At 37.0% G+C, this 20,093-nt stretch overlaps 1 protein-coding gene and 1 long non-coding RNA gene across 9 annotated transcripts in view; one reads left to right on the top strand and one right to left on the bottom strand.

Moving 5' to 3' along the window:
• The window catches only part of LOC144295875 (uncharacterized), a 59,763-nt gene that overhangs the window by 14,245 nt on the left and 25,425 nt on the right, over window positions 1-20,093 (bottom strand). For 5 of the 6 annotated variants that reach the window (XR_013362997.1, XR_013362998.1, XR_013362995.1 and 2 more), the window contains exon 5: window positions 6,386-6,584. The exons of the other annotated variant lie outside the window; for it this stretch is intronic. This is a non-coding gene — a long non-coding RNA (uncharacterized LOC144295875). The remainder of the gene's footprint in view (window positions 1-6,385; window positions 6,585-20,093) is intronic. 6 annotated transcript variants of the gene reach the window in all.
• The window catches only part of PARP4 (poly(ADP-ribose) polymerase family member 4), a 95,686-nt gene that overhangs the window by 57,566 nt on the left and 18,027 nt on the right, over window positions 1-20,093 (top strand). For 2 of the 3 annotated variants that reach the window (XM_077868455.1, XM_077868454.1), the window contains 7 exons: window positions 1,862-1,961; window positions 3,503-3,673; window positions 3,945-4,025; window positions 5,768-5,848; window positions 6,903-6,998; window positions 7,621-7,743; window positions 17,720-18,730. In XM_077868455.1, the coding sequence (XP_077724581.1) occupies window positions 1,862-1,961; window positions 3,503-3,673; window positions 3,945-4,025; window positions 5,768-5,848; window positions 6,903-6,998; window positions 7,621-7,743; window positions 17,720-18,730 (1,663 nt within the window). The remainder of the gene's footprint in view (window positions 1-1,861; window positions 1,962-3,502; window positions 3,674-3,944; window positions 4,026-5,767; window positions 5,849-6,902; window positions 6,999-7,620; window positions 7,744-17,719; window positions 18,731-20,093) is intronic. The other variant, XM_077868456.1, reaches the window with a different exon arrangement.

Raw genomic sequence — 20,093 nt, 5'->3', positions numbered from 1 at the left:
CCCCCATGATTGTTGGAATGAACCCCCTCCCCAGTCATAGTTAGCTTTTTTGGATTGATCTGAGGTATAGGGTATAAAGAAAACACCAAACAGAAGGGTCCCAACTGGTGTTTGCACAGAGCATGGCTGAACCCTGGTCTCTCTGGACTCTCCCTCACATAGTCACCATCCTGGCCTGTGATAGCCAGGCCTCGTTATCCTGAGGTGGTACATGGAGCAGGACAGCCCCTCAACAAGGGGTAGGGATAGCAATGAGAGTGGTGGCTATCGGTGCTCCCTGGAGCCACTGTACTGTCCTGGGCTAGGGGTGCTCCTCAGGCCTCAGCTGGGGCCCTCCACACCCTGGCATACCCAGTGCAGACCTGCCTGCCCAGAGGGCTCCTTCGTTCTCTCTGCCCCTCCTCCTCAGTCACAGCTCCTAGTCCTCTTCTCTAATCTGAGGCCTAACAGAACACCACAGACCAACCAGGAAATTGATCCAGCCCACAGTGGACTCTCCCAGGAATTATTCCTAAATGGACTTTACCTGATTAACTTGCAGATACCGGGTGGCTGGCCCTAATGTGCTGCAGGGACATGTCCCCTTCTGTGCCTGAATCGGTGCCCTGTTCCATCTTCCTCGTCACAGCCATACCTCCCCACTCCCCTGACCATGTAGCAGAGGCTGTGCTAGGGTCATGGCTCAGACCTCAGTGGTGAAGATACTGGGCCCTGTTGATTCCTTCTTTGCCAAGAGCCTGTCATGAGACAGACACTCTTTGATGCTGGACTATAGTGCTGTATACAGGGAGACAGACAGCAAGCAGTCAATTGCCTGTAAGGGGAGATGGATTTTCCCAGGTACCAGGAAGGAAATAAGGGGAGGGGTGCTGGGGTGAGGGGGAGTGAGTATGAATCTCCTTTGGGAGATGACTTTGTGCTTTGACATGACCCAGCCTGAGGGAGCTGGAATTTTTACTGATTTTCTGCTGGGTTTTTAGGATCTTTCTGTTTCTGCCTCATTTTATATATGCTCATTGGTATTCACAAACTAGCAGTATGTGAGTTCTCCAGGAGTAGAGACTGTTCATCCTACCTGTTGTAACAAACTGTCCTCTGAGATCCATGCATCAGGTAGCTTCATTAGCTGATGAAACCGATAAAATACAAATAAACTCCAGCTTAGGGGGATTATCTAATTGGTGTTGTAATCACCACCAATTAATTTTGAAGACTAAAGACAAGTCCAGTCCTTAGTCAATAGTCTAAGAAATATTTCAGAAATAACTTTAAGCTCTTTTCCTGAAAAAGAATTGTTTCTTTACTATTTCAGAAGGAACCTCTCTAAGAAAGACTTTCTTAATAGTTATAGAATTATTATTGAGAGAAATTTTCAATAGGACATTATTATTTAAATAGCTAAAAGGGACTTCTTTATCTCTTTTGCCATCTAGATGCACATCATATTTTAAGATACAGATTTTATTAGCTCTGCCAGTTCTTGGCCTGTGGAATCAAATTTGGGTAACTGATACTCATTGAAAGTAGATTGATATTTTTATCAGTATTCTGATAACTTTTGGGAGGTTTTCAGAATCCTCTATTCCTCCTTTGGTAAACCAGGAGTCAAGAATTTCTGCTCTTTTATTCTATTGCGAAAAAGAAATATGTTTTCTGATATATGAGAGTTTAAATTACCCAAACCTTCAGATGCTTCATACTGTCCGTCTTGAGTTTTATCTCTTCAACTACAGAAAAGTAATTCTTCTGCATGTAATGTATCATCTATTGAGTTTTGAGCTATGTCAACATTGTTAACTACATGAAATTCAAAAATGTTTCTCAAATTTCTTGAAAATTAAAACATGTAAAATGTGATCAGTTCTACAGCAAATCGTCATATGTTAAGGACTTTGTCCCAGTACGGTGCCGGAGTGTTTGAGTATTTTAACTCAAAATCCAAACATAGTTGGAAAAAACAGGTACGTTTCTCAAACATCTTATTTCTAGTTTTATGTTTACATGTGGAAATAGTATCTTCTATAAATCTAGCGATAGTAACTTCTGTTTTCATTAATGGAAAGGGGACCTAGGAAAAGGACAAAGGTACTGAAGGCATAGTTACTTAGTTACTGTCTGTCTCACACCTAGTAGGAACACATTCTCCTTAATTGAGTCATTGTCCTAGATAATAGTTTGATTTATTCTTTTTTTTTAAATTTATTTATTTAAGAGAGAGCAAGAGAGAGAGCACTAGTGACGTGAGGGAGAGAGGGAGGGGCAGACTCCCCGCTGACTCACTCCCCTGAGATCATGACCTGAGCTGAAGGCAGACACTTAACCAGCTGAGCCACCCAAGCACCCCTAATTTCTTCTTTATAAAGCATCATGGAGAGATTTTTTAGAAGCAAGTATACATAAAATTTACCATTTTAACTGTTCCTAAAAGGCATTCTGTGGCATTAAGGTATATTCACAATGTTGTGCAACCATCACCACCATCCATCTCTAGAATTTTTCATCATCCCAAACAGAAACTACTCATTAAACAACAGCTCCCAATTCCACTCTCCCCCAGCCTCTGGCAACTACCATTCTACATTTTGTCACTATGAATTGGACTACTTTAGATACTTCATGAAAGCAGAATCATAATGATATTTGTCCTTTTGTGCCTGGCTTATTTCATTTGGTATAATGTTTCCAAGGTCTATCCAAGTTGTAGCATGTGTCAGAATTTTCTTCCTTTTTAAAGACTGAATGATATTTTATTGTGAACACATACCACATTCTGTTTATCCATTCATTTGTTGATAGACATTTGGGTTGTTTCTACCTTTTAGTGGTTGCGAATATGCTGCTATGAGTATTGGCAAATAAGCATGTGTTCAGGTCTGACTCCAGTTATTTTAGGTATAAAACAGAAGTGGAATTTCTGGGTCAAATGGTAATTCTGTTTTGTTTTTTAGGAGACAGCATGTCATACTGTTGTTCATAGTGGCTACATCATTTTACATTCCCATTGAGCAATGTACTAGAGTTCCATTTATTTTACATAATTGATAGCACTTGTTGTTTTCTGATTTTTGTTTTTGTTTCATAATAACCATCCTAGGGTGTGAAGTTGTATCCCAGAGGGGTTTTGATTTGCTTTTCCCTAATGACTAGTAATGTTGAACATCTTTTCATGTGTTCATTAGCCATTTGTATATCTTCTTTGGAGAAATATCTATTGAAGTCCTCTGTAGGATTAATTTTTATAACTGGAATCTACTCTCTGCCAAAGTTGTACATTAGTAGTTAACTAATGGAATAATTTGCATATTTAAATTATGTGCTAATGCTATTAAGAATTATATTTAAAATCTTTTTGAAGAAGTACCTTAAGTAGGAAAGAGAAGAACAATAACAACAAAAAGCAAAGAGCTACAAATCCCAAAATATAGAATATAAAATTATTTTGTGTTAAGTAACTTTTCTGGATGTAACACTGAAAGAGAAATAACTCATCTCTTATAAATAGATAGAAGACCAAATGACTAGGTTACATTCCCCAAGTTGCCACTCTGTCTCCATCAAATGGCAGCTACTAAGTACAGATGCACCTGAGCCTCTGCAGGCCCCTGCCCATGTGCAGTCCTTGTTCCACAATGATCGACTCCTTGTCTATGGATTTGTTCCTCATTGTACACAGGTAAGGAAGCACACAGCTTGTTTTACTATGGGAAGAGCAACATATGTTACCAACAATTTTCTTTCTCTTTTCTTTCTCTTTTCTTCCTTCTCCTCCTCCCAAATCATAATATGCTGGCAGATTTTCTCCTTCTGGAAACCTAATGGGTAGTTAACTAAGGACATGGGGGAGCCTTTTAATTTCCATTAAAGGGGGACAGAAAATCACTGTGAAACTAAGATACTGTGGAGTATAAAAGCTAAAAAGGGATTCTACCACTGTCCCATTTCAGGCAACTTTATGTGCATTAATTCAAGAGAAAGAATTTTCTACAATAGTATCAACTACTGAACTTCAGAAGACAACTGGAACTGTAAGATTCAAAATGTTAACTGTGAACTCACTGTTTGAAAGTTGTAATGATTTTATATTTTCATATATGTAATACTCTATGTACTTCTTTTGTTGTTGTTTTTCTTATTGACACTTCAATACACAATAGGATATGGAGAATTGTTATCTGTACAAATGAGGACACTTTCATTCAGTTTCTTTCTTTTTTTTTTTAATTTTTTTTTTTTTAGATTTTTATTTATTTATGATAGTCACACACAGAGACAGAGAGAGAGGCAGAGACACAGGCAGAGGGAGAAGCAGGCTCCATGCACCGGGAGCCCGACGTGGGACTCGATTCCGGGTCTCCAGGATCGCGCCCCGGGCCAAAGGCAGGCGCTAAACCGCTGCGCCACCCAGGGTTCCCAGTTTCTTTCTTTTTTTTTAAGATTTTATTTATTTACTCATGAGACAGAGAGAGAGAGAGGCAGAGGCACAGGCAGAGGGAGAAGCAGGCTCCATGCAGGGAGCCTGCCATGGGACTCGAACCCCGGTCCCCAGGATCACGCCCTGGGCCGAAGGCGGTGCTAAACCGCTGAGCCATCTGGGCTACCCTTTCATTCAGTTTCTAATGCAGCAATTCTTCTGGGGTGCTTGAGTCTAGGTATATCCATATGGGCATCAGTGGATATAAATAACTGCAATTAAATTTGGTATTCTATACATGCACATTTTTAGGGAGATTCTCGAAGTGGTTCAAGATGCAATAAAAATGAAGTACCACGGATCCACTTATGTTATTTTGAAATATGAAGTATAACAGTACTGGACTAAGAGTAAACATATTGAGAATGTGTTTGTTTTTTCTACTTAGGGGTTAAAAGCAAATAAATTATCCCCAAAAAGCTTGTAGTATTTGCATTAGAATCAGACCTGGAAAATCCCTAGCCTATCTAGTATATATACTAGCTTGCTACTCATGGGACTATTTGCAAGCCCAGACTATTTCCCAGACTTTGTGGACTTTTTGTTTCTTTAAATAAAATATGGCTTACTTTTGGGCCCTGAATCAATTATAACTTATTATTTGCCAGCGATATATGTATAGAACTTGAAAGAATCTCCATATTGTTTTAAAAATTGAATCTAAGGGGCGAATTAATAAGTAAGAGAATTTTAGCTGGAAAGAGGTCATTTTCTATAAAATTGCAGTTTTTATAGCTGTATGTCTAAAGAACTGTGGCCTTATTGATAACAAAATGGCAAAAGAGTTGGAATTATCGTTGGAAGCAAATATTGATGTTAAAATCAGTTGTGTTTCTTAGTTACTGGAGAGAAAGGGGAAGGTCCCTCAGTGGTACCTCCCAGTACATGTTTTGCTGCCCCTGCCCTTCAGAGTGGAGGTCACATTTGGTTAGGTATCACAGCACTACGCTGACTCTTCCTACAGTAGAATAATAGTTTAAAATTTTTGAAATGCATTGAACTTGCAAAATGCTTTTTTATAGCAAAGGCAAAACTGTAGGCACAGAAAACAGATGAGTGGATGCCAGGGGCTTCTTATGCCCTTCACTTCTGAAAGTGAAGGGATTGTTCAGTGTCTTTATTTCGATGGTGGTCACAGAGGTGTATGTTGTTATAACTCATCAAACTGTACACTTAAAAAGGGTAAATTTTTTATTGTATGTACTATTATATCTCAATTTTAAAAGTGTTTTTCTAAGTAGGACTTTGATCAGAAGCCATTGGAATCTTTTTTCCCCCTTTGCTGCTTTAACATAGATCATCCACAAACTGACAGCACGAGGTCTAATCCGAGATTATGAAGATGGCATTCTCCATGAAAATGAAACGAATCATGAGGTTTGCTCTTTTCATTGTTATTGGTTCTTCTTAAATGGATTTATCCATGGAAATGTAAAGTGAGGATAGCTGGATGGAGAAATATGTGGTAGGGGGGCATTCATCATTGTATCTGTATTTTCTGCTCCTGGGCTACAGGGTGCTCAGTAAGTGTTTGTTGAATGAATTAATGAAAGAACTGATGTCATTAGTTTCCTAAGAATTCTGTAATGATTATATTCATCAGAAAGAGGCCAGAGGAGAGCTCAGAGAACATTAGTGAGTATCTGGCATAAAAATTACCTCAGGTCTCATATACTGTAGTCATTGGTCATTCTCATCTTAGTGATGAAGCAGCCCAGGTGCAGGACATGTGGATGACCAGCTAAAGACACAATGAAGCCAAAGCCCACCCTGCTGCTTCTTCCTGACCCAATGAGGATCCCAGGCTGGGGTCCCACTCAGCCAGTGGACCTGATGGGCTGGTCCATCTGTAGCCATGAACTTAAATGAGTGTAGGAGCAGTAGTCCCAGAAAAAAGGAACCAGAGTGTCTCACCTGGCTGTTAATACAGTCATGGAGGTGGTGGATGGTCTTTTGTTTTCACTGTTCTCCTTGGCTGTCCTTGGATTAGCAGCCTTGTGTTCTGTTTTACTTAAGGCCATGACCAGCCCTGCCACCAAATGGTCTTGAACAAGTCACTCCACTACTCCATGCCTTGGGATTCCCCATCTTTAAAATGGGAGACACAGACTGCCTGTAAAAGAATGCAGAAACTCACCACACTTGAGAGTGAGAATTCTTTGTAACCATAAAGAGCTATATAAACATGAATTATTTTTTTCTATGATTTAGCCAGTCACTTGATCCTATTTTGCAGGGAATGTTGAGTCAGCTACTCTAGACATTTAGACAGGGCCATTGACTCAATTTCATTTGAAATACTAATTATAAAATGGTTTATTTTATAGAAAAACACATTTTTTATTATTTAATACTTATTTTATTGGTCATGCATAGCTAAACAGTGAAAAATAAAATAAGACATGGCTTCATTTGTTTGATTCTATTTTAGATGAAGAAGCAAATCTTAAAATCTCTGATTATTAAACTCAGTAAAGAAAACTCTCTCATAACACAATTTACAAGCTTCGTGGCAGTTGAGAAAAGGGTATGTATTGTTATTTTATGGTTATTTCATTCGTATTTACATATTAAGAAAATTATTCTTGCACTGTCACAGATAATATCCATGTTCATGGCTTGTGAAGAGCAGGGAGGGAAAAGGCAAAAAGGACCATCAAACCAGGGCCTTGCATTCATGAAGGGCCTCAATGTTAGAGCTCATGATAATCTCTCTAAATGAGTCACATGTGTTATATTTTTATTGTTATAATTATTACTTAGGTATATGTGTACTTCTGAGATACACTATAATTTTGTTACATTTTGGCATTTCTCATCTTTTATTAATGCAAGATCCTCAAAAAATAGAAAGGGCTTGAGTTTCCCTCACCCTGAGAGACACCTTTTCTCTTTCATAAGTTTAAGAGGAAAGCCCACAACAGAAGGCACTTAGCACAATACCCACACCCAGCTCAATAAAGAGGAAAACCAATCAACTGAGTATACTTGTCTTTTTAGCCTCTTTCTTTCTCTCTTGTGGCCCAGGACACACACTCTAATCTGAAACCCATACATATTTCAAACTAAGGATTTACTGGGCTTTAGAATAATAATTATTTAATTTGATAATGTCTGTTTTGTTTTTACCTAATTGTGACTCAATATAGGATGGTAAGGAGTCACCTTTTCTTGATATTCCAAATATTTCGGAACTTATTGCCAAAGAAGATATAGATTTTCTGCCATACATAGGCTGGCAGGAAGAGCAACTGGAAGACAGTGTGGCACAGGTAAATGTTAATTACCAAATAAATTAATATTGTGTTTTTATATCTGTATGATGGTCAAGGGGAACCCTTTGCTTAAAATAGCACCCTTAATGTTTGTATATGCAGAAACTGTTGTTTCCTTCATAATGGAAAATATTTGCACATTTATAAAAAAGCTGTTACATAACTGACAAAGTCACCACTCATATATATAGCTATATATATATATATATGAAGTACCAAAGGGGAAAAACTATGATTTGGCTTCATTCATAACAAATAAATTGTCATACAAGAAACCAAAGTCACTGATTCTAAGTAATTAATAGGTTGGTCATGAAAGTAGTGATAAAAGTCCCACCTGATAATCTAAATTTACCACTAATAATTCTTTTTTTTAATAATAAAATATCATCTTATTATTAAATAAAATTAATAAATTAATAAAATTAAATAATAAAAGATTTTATTTATCCATTCACGAGAGAAACAGAGAGATAGAGAGGCAGAAACACAGGCAGAGGGAGAAGCAGGCTCCACACAGGGAGCCGCATGCAAGACTTGATCCTGGGTCTCCACGATCATGCCCTGGGCTTAAGGTGGCGCCAAACCGCTGAGCTACCCAGGCTGCCCACCACTAATAATTCTTAAAGTTTATAGTACTTTATACTGTAGCCGTTGTAGCCAGAAGTAAAAATTTAGAAATGTGACTCCCATAGAAACTGGAAGTAGTTTTTGGTACCAAAGGAACAAAACAGGGCTAATAAGATCCTTGGGTATCTAGGTTAGCAAAATAAAACTGCCAAAATTTAGGAATTTAGAATCTAAGGGAAAAATCTGAGAGGAATTTTGGGAAAACACAATATATGCAACATTCATTTTCTTTGATCCATTTTGAAGTTCTCCCTAGAGAGAAGAGAAGTTGTAACTGCCACAAAATAGACGGGCAGTATCCCAATTAGCAGACAAAGAGGTAGGCTGCCTTTGGTCCACCTCTCCCATTGTTGCAAACCCCTCCCCCTTTGGCTGAAGCAATTTCCAGGAGATTAAAAGAGCCTGCATCTTTATTCCTCCTGCTCATTTTTTGCTCTTCCCCTTTTGGGAGTCAAACATTGAAGACAGGACATTAAAAAACAACCATATATATATGGGGATAATTTAAAAGTAACTGCCCATACCCAAGGAAAGGCTCAGAAAAGACTTAAGACATTAAGTTTACACTTTAGTCTGATTATCAGCCTACAACAATTAAAAAAGAAAAAAAAGAATAACAAAAATACAATAAACACTGGGGAAGAAGGAGAATCTCATATCCAGAATTACCACATTAATTAGATTCAAATATTCAGTGTTCAAGGGGAAAAATCATGAGGCATACAAAGAAACAGGAAAGTATGGCCCAAACAAAAGAAAAAATAAAACAACAGGAACTGTCCCTGAAAAATACAAAATGACAAATATACTAGACAAAGACTTTAAAACAATGATCTTAAAGATATTCAGAGAACTAAAAGAAGGTGTAGAAAAAGTAAAGAAAATGATGAATGGGCAAAATGAAACTATCAATAGAGATAGAAGACCTAAAAATAAAGCAAAAAGAAATTCTGGAGCTAAAAAGTATAATACCTGAAATGAAAAATTCACTAGAGAGATTCAAAGGCAGATTTGAAGAGGCAGAAGAAAGAAGTAGTGAACTTGAAGATAGGACAGTGCAAGACTTAATATTAATAAAGTGTCAATATTGGAAGCCTATAGATTCCATGCAATCTCTATCAAAAGCTCAGCAATGGAGGATCCCTGGGTGGCTCAGTGGTTTAGCACCTGCCTTTGGCCCAGGGCGCGATCCTGGAGTCCCGGGATCGAGTCCCGCGTCGGGCTCTGGGCATGGAGCCTGCTTCTCCCTCCTCCTGTGTCTCTGCCTCTCTCTCTCTCTCTCTCTCTGTCTATCATAAATAAATAAATCTTTAAAAAAAAAAAAAAAAAAAGCTCAGCAATGTTACTGAAGAAGTAGAAAAATCCATCCTAGAATTCATTTGGAATTTCAAGGGACTCCAAATAGCCAAAATAATCTTGAAAAAAGAAAAACAAAAATGGAGGACTCACACTTAACTGATTTCAAAACTTACCCGAATGGTACAGTAATCAAAGCAGTGTGATATTGGTATGAAGACAGACTTCTTTAGGCCAATGGAATACAATAGAGATCCTAGAAATAAACCATTGAGTATGTAGTCAAATGATTTTTGACACTGGTACCAAGACCATTCATTGAGGAAAGCACAAACACCACTGAAAAAACTGGAGATCTGCATGCAAAAGAATCATATTAGACTCTTAACCTAGTATCATATACTAGGTTATTAACTCAAAATGGATCTATGACCTGTATGTAAGGCCTAAAACAATAAAAACTCTTAGAAGAAACAGGACAAATCTTCACCCACTGGATTTAACAATAATCTGTCAGGACATGACACCAAAGGCAAAAGTAAAAAAAGAAAAAATAGAGCAATTGGATTTCGTGAAAATTAAAAAATTTTTGCACATCAAAAGATTCCCCACAGAATAAAAAGATAACCCACAGAATGGGAGAAAATACTTAAAAGTGATATATCTGATAAAGGATCAATATCCAGAATATATAGAACTCCTAAAATTCAACAACAACAAAACAAACAACCCAATTCAAAAATATGGCAGGGGCAGGTGAGTGGCTCAGTTGGTTGGGCATCTGACTCTTGGTTTCACCTCAGGTGGTGATCTCATGGGTCATGAGATCCAGCCTCCATATTCAGCAGGGAGTCTGCATGAATATTCCTTCCTTTTGCCCCTCCTCTACTCTCCTCCCTCTCTCTCTCTCTCTTTCTCTCTCCCTCCCTCCCTCCCTCCTTCCCTCCCTCCCTCCCTCTCTCTCATATGAATAAATACATCTTTAAATAATTTGTTAAATAGGGCAAAGGACTTGAATAGACATTTCTACAAAGAAGATATATGAATGGTCAGTAATCACATGAAAAGATGCTCAATAGCAAAACAGGCCTTCCTCAAGAAGCAAGAAAAGTCTCCAATACATAATCTCCTTACACCTAAAGGAGCTGGCAAAAGAATAGCAAAGCAAAGCCTAAATCCAGCAGGAGAAGAGAATTAATAAAGGTTAAAGCAGAAATCAATGATACAGAAGAAAAAAAAAAAGAATATATCAATGAAAGTAGGAGCTGGTTCCTTGAAAGAATTAACAAAATTGATAAACCCAGACTTATCAAAAAGAAAAGAGAAAGGACCCAAATAAATAAAATAAATAAATAAAATCACCAATGAAAGAGGGGAGATCGTAACCAACACCACAGAAATACAATTATAAGAGAATATTGTGGGATCCCTGGGTGGCACAGCGGTTTGGCACCTGCCTTTGGCCCAGGGCGCGATCCTGGAGACCCGAGATCAAATCCCACGTCGGGCTCCCAGTGCATGGAGCCTGCTTCTCCCTCTGCCTGTGTCTCTGCCTCTCTCTCTCTCTCTCTGTGCGACTATCATAAATAAATAAAAATTTTTAAAAAAAGAGAATATTGTGAGCAATTATATGCCAAAAATTGGCAATCTGGAAGAAATGAATAGATTCCTAGAAACATAAATTACCAAAACTGAAACAGGAAAAATTATAAAATCTTAACAAAAACCAGCAAAGAAATTGAATCAGTAATCAAAAATCTCCCAACAAACAAGGGTTCAGGGCCTGATGGCTTCCCAGGGGAATTCTACCAAACATTTAAAGAAGAAATAATACCTAGTCTTTTGAAACTGTTTCAAAACATAGAAATGGAAGGAAAACCTCCTAACTCATTCTGTGAGGCCAGCATTACCTTGATCCCAAAACCAGACAAAGACCCCACTAAAAAGAAGGATTACGGACCAATATCCCTGATGAGCATAGATGCAGAAATTCTCAACAAGGTACTAGCTAATTGGATCCAACAGATTATTCACCAAGTAAGATTTATTCCTGGGCTGTAAGGATCCACAAATCAATATCCACAAATCAATGTGATACACCATATTAATAAAAGAAAGAATAAAGACCATATGGCCCTCTCAATAGATGCAGAAAAAGCATTTGACAAAATACAGCATCTTTTCTTGATAAAAAAAAAAAACCCTCTGGGAAGTAGAGATAGAAGGAATATATCTCAACATCATAAAGACCATATATGAGAAGCCCCCAGTGAACGTCATTCTCAATGGGGAAGAAATGAGAGCCTTTCCCTTAAGGTCAGAAACATGACAGGGATGCCCACTCTCACCACTGTTCAACATAATTCCAGCCATCTAGCCTCAGCAATCAGACAACAAAAAGAAATAAAAAGCATCCCAATGGGGAAAGAGGAAATCAAACTCACTTTTTGCAAACAACATACTCTATGTAGAAAACCCAAAAGACTCTACAAAAAAATTGCTAGGAATTCAGCAATGTGGCAGGATATAAAATCAATGCACAGAAATCAGCTGCATTTCTATGCACCAATAATGAAGCAGCAAAAAGAGAAATCAAGGAATCAATCCCATTTACAATTGCACCAAAACCATAAGATACCTAGAAATAAACCTAACAAAAGAGGTAGAGGATCTGTACTCTGAAAACTATAGAGCACTTATGACAGAAATTGAGGAAGACACAAAGAAACATTCCATGCCCATAGATTGGAAGAACAAATATTGTTAAAATGTCTATACTACCTAAAGCAATCTATACATTCAATTCAATTCTTATCAAATTACCACCAATGGGAGGTGGGTGGATGGGGTAACTGAGTAAGGGGCATTAAGGAGAGCACTTATGTAATGAACACCGGGTGTTGTATGAAACTAATGAATCACTAAATTACCTCTGAAACTGGTAGTACTGTATGTTAATTAAATTGAATTAAAAAAAAAAAAACCTACCACCAGCATTTTCACAGAGCTGGAACAAACGTAAAATTTGTACAGAACCAGGTAAGACCCCAAATAGCCAAAGGAATGGTGAGAAAGAAAACCAAAGGTGGTGACATCACAGTGCCTGACTTCAAACTGTACTACAAAGCTGTAATCAAGACAGTGTGGTACTGGCACAAAAACAGACACACAGATCAATGGAACAGAATGGAGAACCCAGAAATGGACCCTCAACCCTATGATCAACTAATCTTTGACAAAGCAGGAAAGAACTTCCAGTGGAAAAAAGACTGTTTCTTCAACAAATGGTGTTGGGAAAATTGGGCAGCCACATGCAGAAGAATGAACCTGGACCACTTTCTTACACTATACACAAAAATACACTCAAAATGGATGAAAGATCTAAATGTGAGACAAGAATCCATTAAAATCCTAGAGGAGAACACAGGCAACAACCCTTTTGAACTTGGCCACAGCAACTTCTTGGAAGACACATCTATGAAGGCAAGGGAAACAAAAGCAAAAATGAACTATTGGGACTTAATCAAGATAAAAAGCTTCTGCACAGCAAAAGAAACCATCAACAAAACTAAAAGATAACAGACAGAATGGGAGGTGTTTGCAAGTGTCTTATCAGATAAAGGGCTTGTATCCAAAATCTATAAAGAACTTATCAAACTCAACACCCAAAGAACAAAAAATCCAGTCAAGAAGCGTATGGAAGACATGAACAGACATTTCTCCAAAAAAGACATACACATGGTCAACAGACACATGAAAATATCTTCCACATCATTCATCATGAGGGAAATACAAATCAAAACCACAATGAGATACCACCTCACACCTGTCAGAATGGCTAAAATTAACAAGTCAGGCAACTACAGATGTTGGTGAGGACGTGGAGAAAGGGGAACCTCTTACTGTGTTGGTGGGAATGCAAACTGGTGCAGCCACTCTGGAAAAGAGTATGAAGATTCACCATGTAAAAAATGTAAAAATAGAGGTACCCTACAATCTAGTAATTGCACTACTGGGTATTTACTTCAGCAATTCAAATATAGTGATCCAAAGGAGCACCTCACCCCACTGTTTATAGCAGCAATGTCTGCAAAGCCAAACTACAGGAAGAGCCCAGATGTCCATCAACATCTTTATGAATGGATAAAGAAGAGGTGGTGTATATATACAATGGACTACTACTCAGCCATCAAAAAAAAATCTTGTCATTTGTAATGACATGGATAGAACTAGAGGTTATTATGCTAAGTGAAATTAGTCAATCAGAGAAATACAATTATATCTCACTCACATGTGAAGTTTAAGAAACAAAATAGAGGAGCATAGGGAAAGGGAAGGAAAAATAAAACGACAAAAATCAGAGAGAGAGAGAGAGAGAGACAAACCATAAGAGACTCTGAATCATAGAAAACAGAGTTGCTGGAAGGAGGGGGATAGGGGAATGGGGTGACTGGGTGATAGACATTAAGGAGGGCATGGGATGTAATGAGCATTGGGTGTTATATAAAACTGGTGAATCACTGAACTCTACTTTTGAAACTAATAATACACTATATGTTAATTGAATTTAAGTAAAAAAATAAAAGTGAAAAAATAATTGAACTTTTATCCTTAACTCAGACCATTTGCAAAGATTAGAATATAGGAATATAGACTTAAATGTAACAACTGATGCTAGAATATCTGGAAGAGAACATAGGAGAAAATGTTAATGAATTTGGGTTGGACAAAGGTTTCTTAAATTTAAAAAACTTTTAAAAATTGGTGAATTGGACTTCATTAATATCAAAAACTTTTGCTCTTCAGAAGACACCATTAAGCAAATAAAAGGGCCAACCAAAGACTGTGAGGAAATATTTGTAAAATACATCTGATAAAGACATCTGAAATATATAAAGCAAACTTACAATTCAATAAGAAAACCCAATAAGATAATGAACAGATTTGAATAGACACTTCACCAAAAAAGATACACAGATGGCAAACAAGCATATGAAAAGATGTTCAACATCATGAGTCACATAAGAATATGAAAATTGGAACCACAATGAGATACCTTTATATACCCAATTGAATGGCCTAAAAGGTGCTGACAGTACTAGATGTGGCAAAGATATGGAACAACTGTAACTCTCCTGCACCTGCTGGTTAGTATAAAATGGCACAACCAAGGTGGGGGGCTCAGTGAGTTAAACATCTACCTTCAGCTCAGGTCATGACCTCTGGTTCCTGGGACCCAGCCCCGCATCGAGCTCCCTGCTCATCAGGGAGTCTGCTTCTCCCTTTCCCTCTCCTTCAGTGATCTCTCTCACTCTCACTCTCTCTCTCAAATAAATAAATGAAATCTTCTTTTAAAAATGGCAAAATCATTTTACAAACTCCTGGACAGTTTCTTAAAAAATAAAACGTACACCTACCATTTGACCCAGCCAAATGAAATGAAAGTTTATGGTCAAAGATTTCTGCATAAGTACTCATTGTGGCTTTATTTATAGTAGCCAGAAGTTGGAAACAACCATCAGGAAATGAATAAACAAATTGTGATATAGCCATATGATGGAATACTACTCAGCAATAAAAAGGAAGTAACTGTTGATGCATGCAACATAGATGAATGTCAGGATGGTTAATGCTAACTAAAAGAAGTCAAACAAAGAAGAATAGAAATTGTATGATTCCATTGATACAAAATACATGTAAACCATTCTAAAGTTACTGAAAGCAAGTAAATAGTAGTTGCCTGGGCATAGTGAGGAGAGGAATGAGGTGGATTACAAAAGGGCGCAGGAATACCTTGGAAGTGATGGATATGTTCATTCTCTTCATTGTGATAATGGCTTCATGATGTCTACTTAAATGCACCAAATGATGCACTTTATTTTTTTAAAATAAACTCTACTCCCAATGTGGGCTCCAACTCAGGACCCTGAGATCAGGAGTCAGGTGCTGCACCAACTGAGCCAGCCAGGTGTTCCTCAGATTACACACTTTAAATATGCAGTTTATTGTATATCAATGATCCCTAAGTAAATCCATTCTGAAAATTTCAATTAACTCTAACCAAATTGCCCTCTGTGTAAGTTATGTCAATTCACACTCACATCAGTAGCATGCAAGAGGCTCTTACTGTCCCTCCTTAACCCAATGTATCATTCAAATGTTTGAGCTTTGCAAATTGGACAGGTGAGAAATGTGTTAGTGATATTTTAATTTTCATTTCTTTGTGAATGAAGATAAGCATGTTTTCATATTCTTAAGAGCCTTAGATATCTTCTTTTCTATGTGTTATCTACATGTCTTTTGCCTTTGTTATTAGTAATTTTTTTATTTCGGGAAAACTACATATTAGGGAAATTAGCTGTTTGTAATTTGAGTTGCACAAATTTGTGTCCCAGTTTGCCGTTTATATTTTGATGTCATTCATCATCTTTTTGTCATGCAGATTTCTTAGTGCAGTCACATTTTTTGATCTTTGGGTTACTTGTTTTTGTTTTATTGTTTTGGTTTTTATTATCATGCTTAAAAACAGCTTTACTATTCAGAAATTATGCTTTCTCAAAGTGTCCTCTTACTTTTTAAAATAGTTTTTATTTTAAAGTGTTTATGCTTTCTTATTTGTATTTAATTTTTCATCCAATTTGAATCTATCCTGGTATAAGATAGGAAGTATGGAACTAACCTTATTCTTTTCCTAATTAGCTACCCACTGTCCCCAACACTGTTTATTGGATAACTCTTTTTCCTCCCATTGACTTAAAATGTCATCTTTAGGGATCCCTGAATGGCTCAGCGGGTTTGGCACCTGCCTTTGGCAGGGGGCATGATCCTGGAGTCCCAGGATCGAGCCCCGTGTTGGGCTCCCTGCATGGAACCTGCTTCTCCCTCTGTCTGTGTCTCTGCCTCTCTCACGCTCTCTCTGTATCTCAATGAATAAATAAATAAAAGCTTTTTAAAAAATGTCATCTTTATCATCTACTAAATTCCTGTGTTTTAGGATCTATTGCTGGACCATCTATTCCATTGATGTCTCATTATTGTAATTTTATAAAATGCCTTAATATCTGATAGGTCTGATCCATCATTATTGTTCTATTTAGTTTGCTTCTGTAATTAAGAGAAATTTAACCAGAAAAGTATTGTTTTTAAATGTTATTTTCAAATATGTGTCTTGTTATATGTTCTGCAGCATAATTATTTAAATGTATACTGGAAATGACTGAATGGGGAAAGACTACACTTTAAAAAAAAAAAACAGCTGATTTACCTTGGTAAAATTATAGGCTAATTATTTTTTTTAAGATTTTTTTTTTAAGTCATCTCTACACCCAGTGTGGGGCTCAAATATACAACTGCAAGATCAAGAGCCACGTGCTCTACCCACTGAGCCAATCAGGTGCTGCCAGGCTAATTATTTCCAAAATATCTCAAAGACTTGTAATTCATATAAAACTGGATTTTATTTACATGTATCTTTTTAAGAAAGACTTTTTATATTCCAGGAATAGTAGTAGCATATCATCCTCAATTCCCATTTATTTTACATGTCGTTTAAAGTCTGGTATAAAGATGCATTCGTTTAGTTACTTTAAAGCTTTTGAAATTTTTTTTTCAGTTTTCCCATTTCCTTAATATTTCTGAACAGCAGAATAAAAGACCAGAATAATTTATTTCAAATTATCAGTTTATTTTAGGGCCAATTACACACTATGATACTGCTAATTTTAAAATCTTGAACAAGACACTTCTATAGTGCTGACTTTTCTTTTGTATAAAATGAGGGGTATTGAAAATTTTAGCACACTAAGAATATAGAGAAAGGAAGATGTATTTATTGTTGCTGTTCTCTCCAAATCTCTATATAAGATTTGTATCTATATAAGTAGGACGTTGTATTTAAATTATCTTGAATATATACTCTTTTCAGTGCTCTAGGATAAGCGATTATGATTACATGTCTGTCTACTCAGAAGTCAACTATAGGAAGTATGTTTGATTGTTCATTTTATTTTGTGTTTTTCCTTACCTTATATTTTTCCCTCTTGGACAGCCTTTTTCAGCATTCTTTGAATGGAAAGAAAAACTGCCACAACCACATTTGACGAACAGAGAGTTTAAATTATCTCGGCTGGAATATTCTGAAGATTTGGATGTTTTGGAAGATTTTGGTTCCCAACTATCAGAAAAACCTTTAATAGTCAATTTTGAACATGGAGATGTGGAAAAGCCATTGGACGCCAGAGTTTCTGATTCATTTAAACTACCACTTTGTGAAGCTGCCCCTTTCCTAAAACCAGCTGGTTATAGCATTTCTGCTGCCCATAGTTCAGCCTGTTTGGAAGTTCAGCCCTTTTTTGGTACTAGTTTCCTTCATCCTCCCCGCCTATGTCATAAAAAGGCTCATTTTGCTTGTCCTAAGAGTCTCAAACAGTTTGGTCCATCTAAGAATGACCAAGACCTTCAAATTGACTTTTTGGGTGACTTTACCCCTGAGTCACGTACCCCTTCCAGACCACCTTCCCCACGTTTTGGATCCTCTGCTTTTTCTTCTCTTTTAGGTGCCTCATTTAAATCCAGAGAGGTTAATCTACCTGAAACTTCTCAAAGCCATAAGACCGACAATTCTGGTAGCATTTCCCATGAGTTGGACTCTCTCCTGCAGCCAAATATTTTTTTGTCTCTTCCTAAAAGAGTTTCTTCTGCTAGTCCATCCAGAGGGTTTGACGTTCATTACCATTCTGATTCTCCTCTTTATTTTCAAAATTCTGTAGTTCCTTTGAGCACCAGTTACAAGCCACCAATAGATCTGTTTGCTAACACTGAATTGGAGTCTTCTTCCACAGATCTTTCTGCCAGAATTTCGTCACCTTCAAGTTATGAATGTTTTTTTGCAACAGAAAATAATGAAACACCAGAATTTCTGACAAGTAGTTGTTTTCAAAAAGCGGCAAAATTTGATATAAGAGGAAGTAACTTTACTGCAAGCTTTCAGTCACAAAAAGATGAACAAAGCTGGATGAATTTTGTGCCTTGGACTGAACTCTTCAGTCTACAAACTGAGGTATTAGTCTAATTTACCCTTAAGTGTATGGTTAATTAGCTTCATAGTTCAGAACAGAAATACTCAAAGTAGCTGGTCATTGAAATGTTTACCAGTGTATTAGTGAGGTAAGTGACTTGTGGAAGAATGTAAATCAACACACTGCTTCCTTCATTGATAAAATCCTGCTTTAAAAAAAAAAAAAAGTCATTGAACAATACAGTTGCTTGATGATGGCATTTATCTATCTACTTTTAATTGTTAGGCCAAAATATCATGCAAGTGAATATTAATATTCCTTGGTTGAATATTAGCACCCCTGGGTGGGTCATGGGGTAACACCTTGATTTCCTAGATTCTAGAACAGATAGATGAATTACAATCATGTAAACATCTCATTGTGAAGTTCACATATGGTCTTGGGAATATGACTCAACATGTAAGATTGTGTTACAGTTTATCATTCCATTTGTGAAGCTAATAAACACCCAATAAATTTAGTTCCTGCACTGGTACTAAGACCCAGCCTCACGTATATTATTATTTGTTTTGATATAAAGTGAAAAAAGCAACTTGATTTAGTATGAGACTAAATTTGTGCCTCAGTCTTACTGCTTTGTGATTTAAGGCAAGTCAGATAACCTTCCTGAGTCTCAGGCTCTTTACCCATATACTGGGGATGATAATAATGGCTACCTCATAAAGTGGTTTTGAGGTTTAAACAAGATAATAACAGCTGCCCAGCTTTTATTTTTTACCTGAAAGAATGTACATGAAAGCAGTGTTGGAAGCAGTATAGCAGATACTGCTGTCTGTGGGCTTTGGAACCAAACTGTTGGGGCTTAAATCATGCCTCTGCTACTTGTTAGCTGTGCAACTTTGAACAAGTTGCTTAAACTTCTCTGTGCCTCAGTATCCTCATTTGCAAAGTGGATATAATAAAAGATTTTCCACAAGAACTGGCTAAAAAGGTTTTTTAAAAAACAAAAACCTGGCATCTAGAACTAGTTCAATACTAGTTAGCCTATATCAATGCTTTTATTTTTCAAATTATTGCCATAGAGTCTGTGCACCTGCCTATGACCTTACTCTCCTTTCTGCTCCCTTTATCAGTTGCCTTGAGACCTGGAGTCGATCTACTTCAAGTTCAAGATCCCCATGTTCAGGCTTACAACCACCTTATAATATGTAATAAACATCAGCCTTAGAAAGTTGGGTATGGTGGGCAGAGGACAATGAGGATAAGTAAAGTATTTTTAAAGACCATATTCACCATAACAATTTTATTTTTTTTTGTTTTTTTTTGTTTTTTTTTTACAATTTTATATTTAGTAAAAAAATGTCATTTTCATATTTCAGACATCATAAAGGCACATTTTTAATG

The sequence above is a fragment of the Canis aureus genome, chromosome 24 (assembly GCF_053574225.1).
Source record: "Canis aureus isolate CA01 chromosome 24, VMU_Caureus_v.1.0, whole genome shotgun sequence".
In the NCBI taxonomy this organism is placed as follows: domain Eukaryota; kingdom Metazoa; phylum Chordata; class Mammalia; order Carnivora; family Canidae; genus Canis; species Canis aureus.
This window is presented reverse-complemented; position numbering and strand designations above follow the sequence as displayed.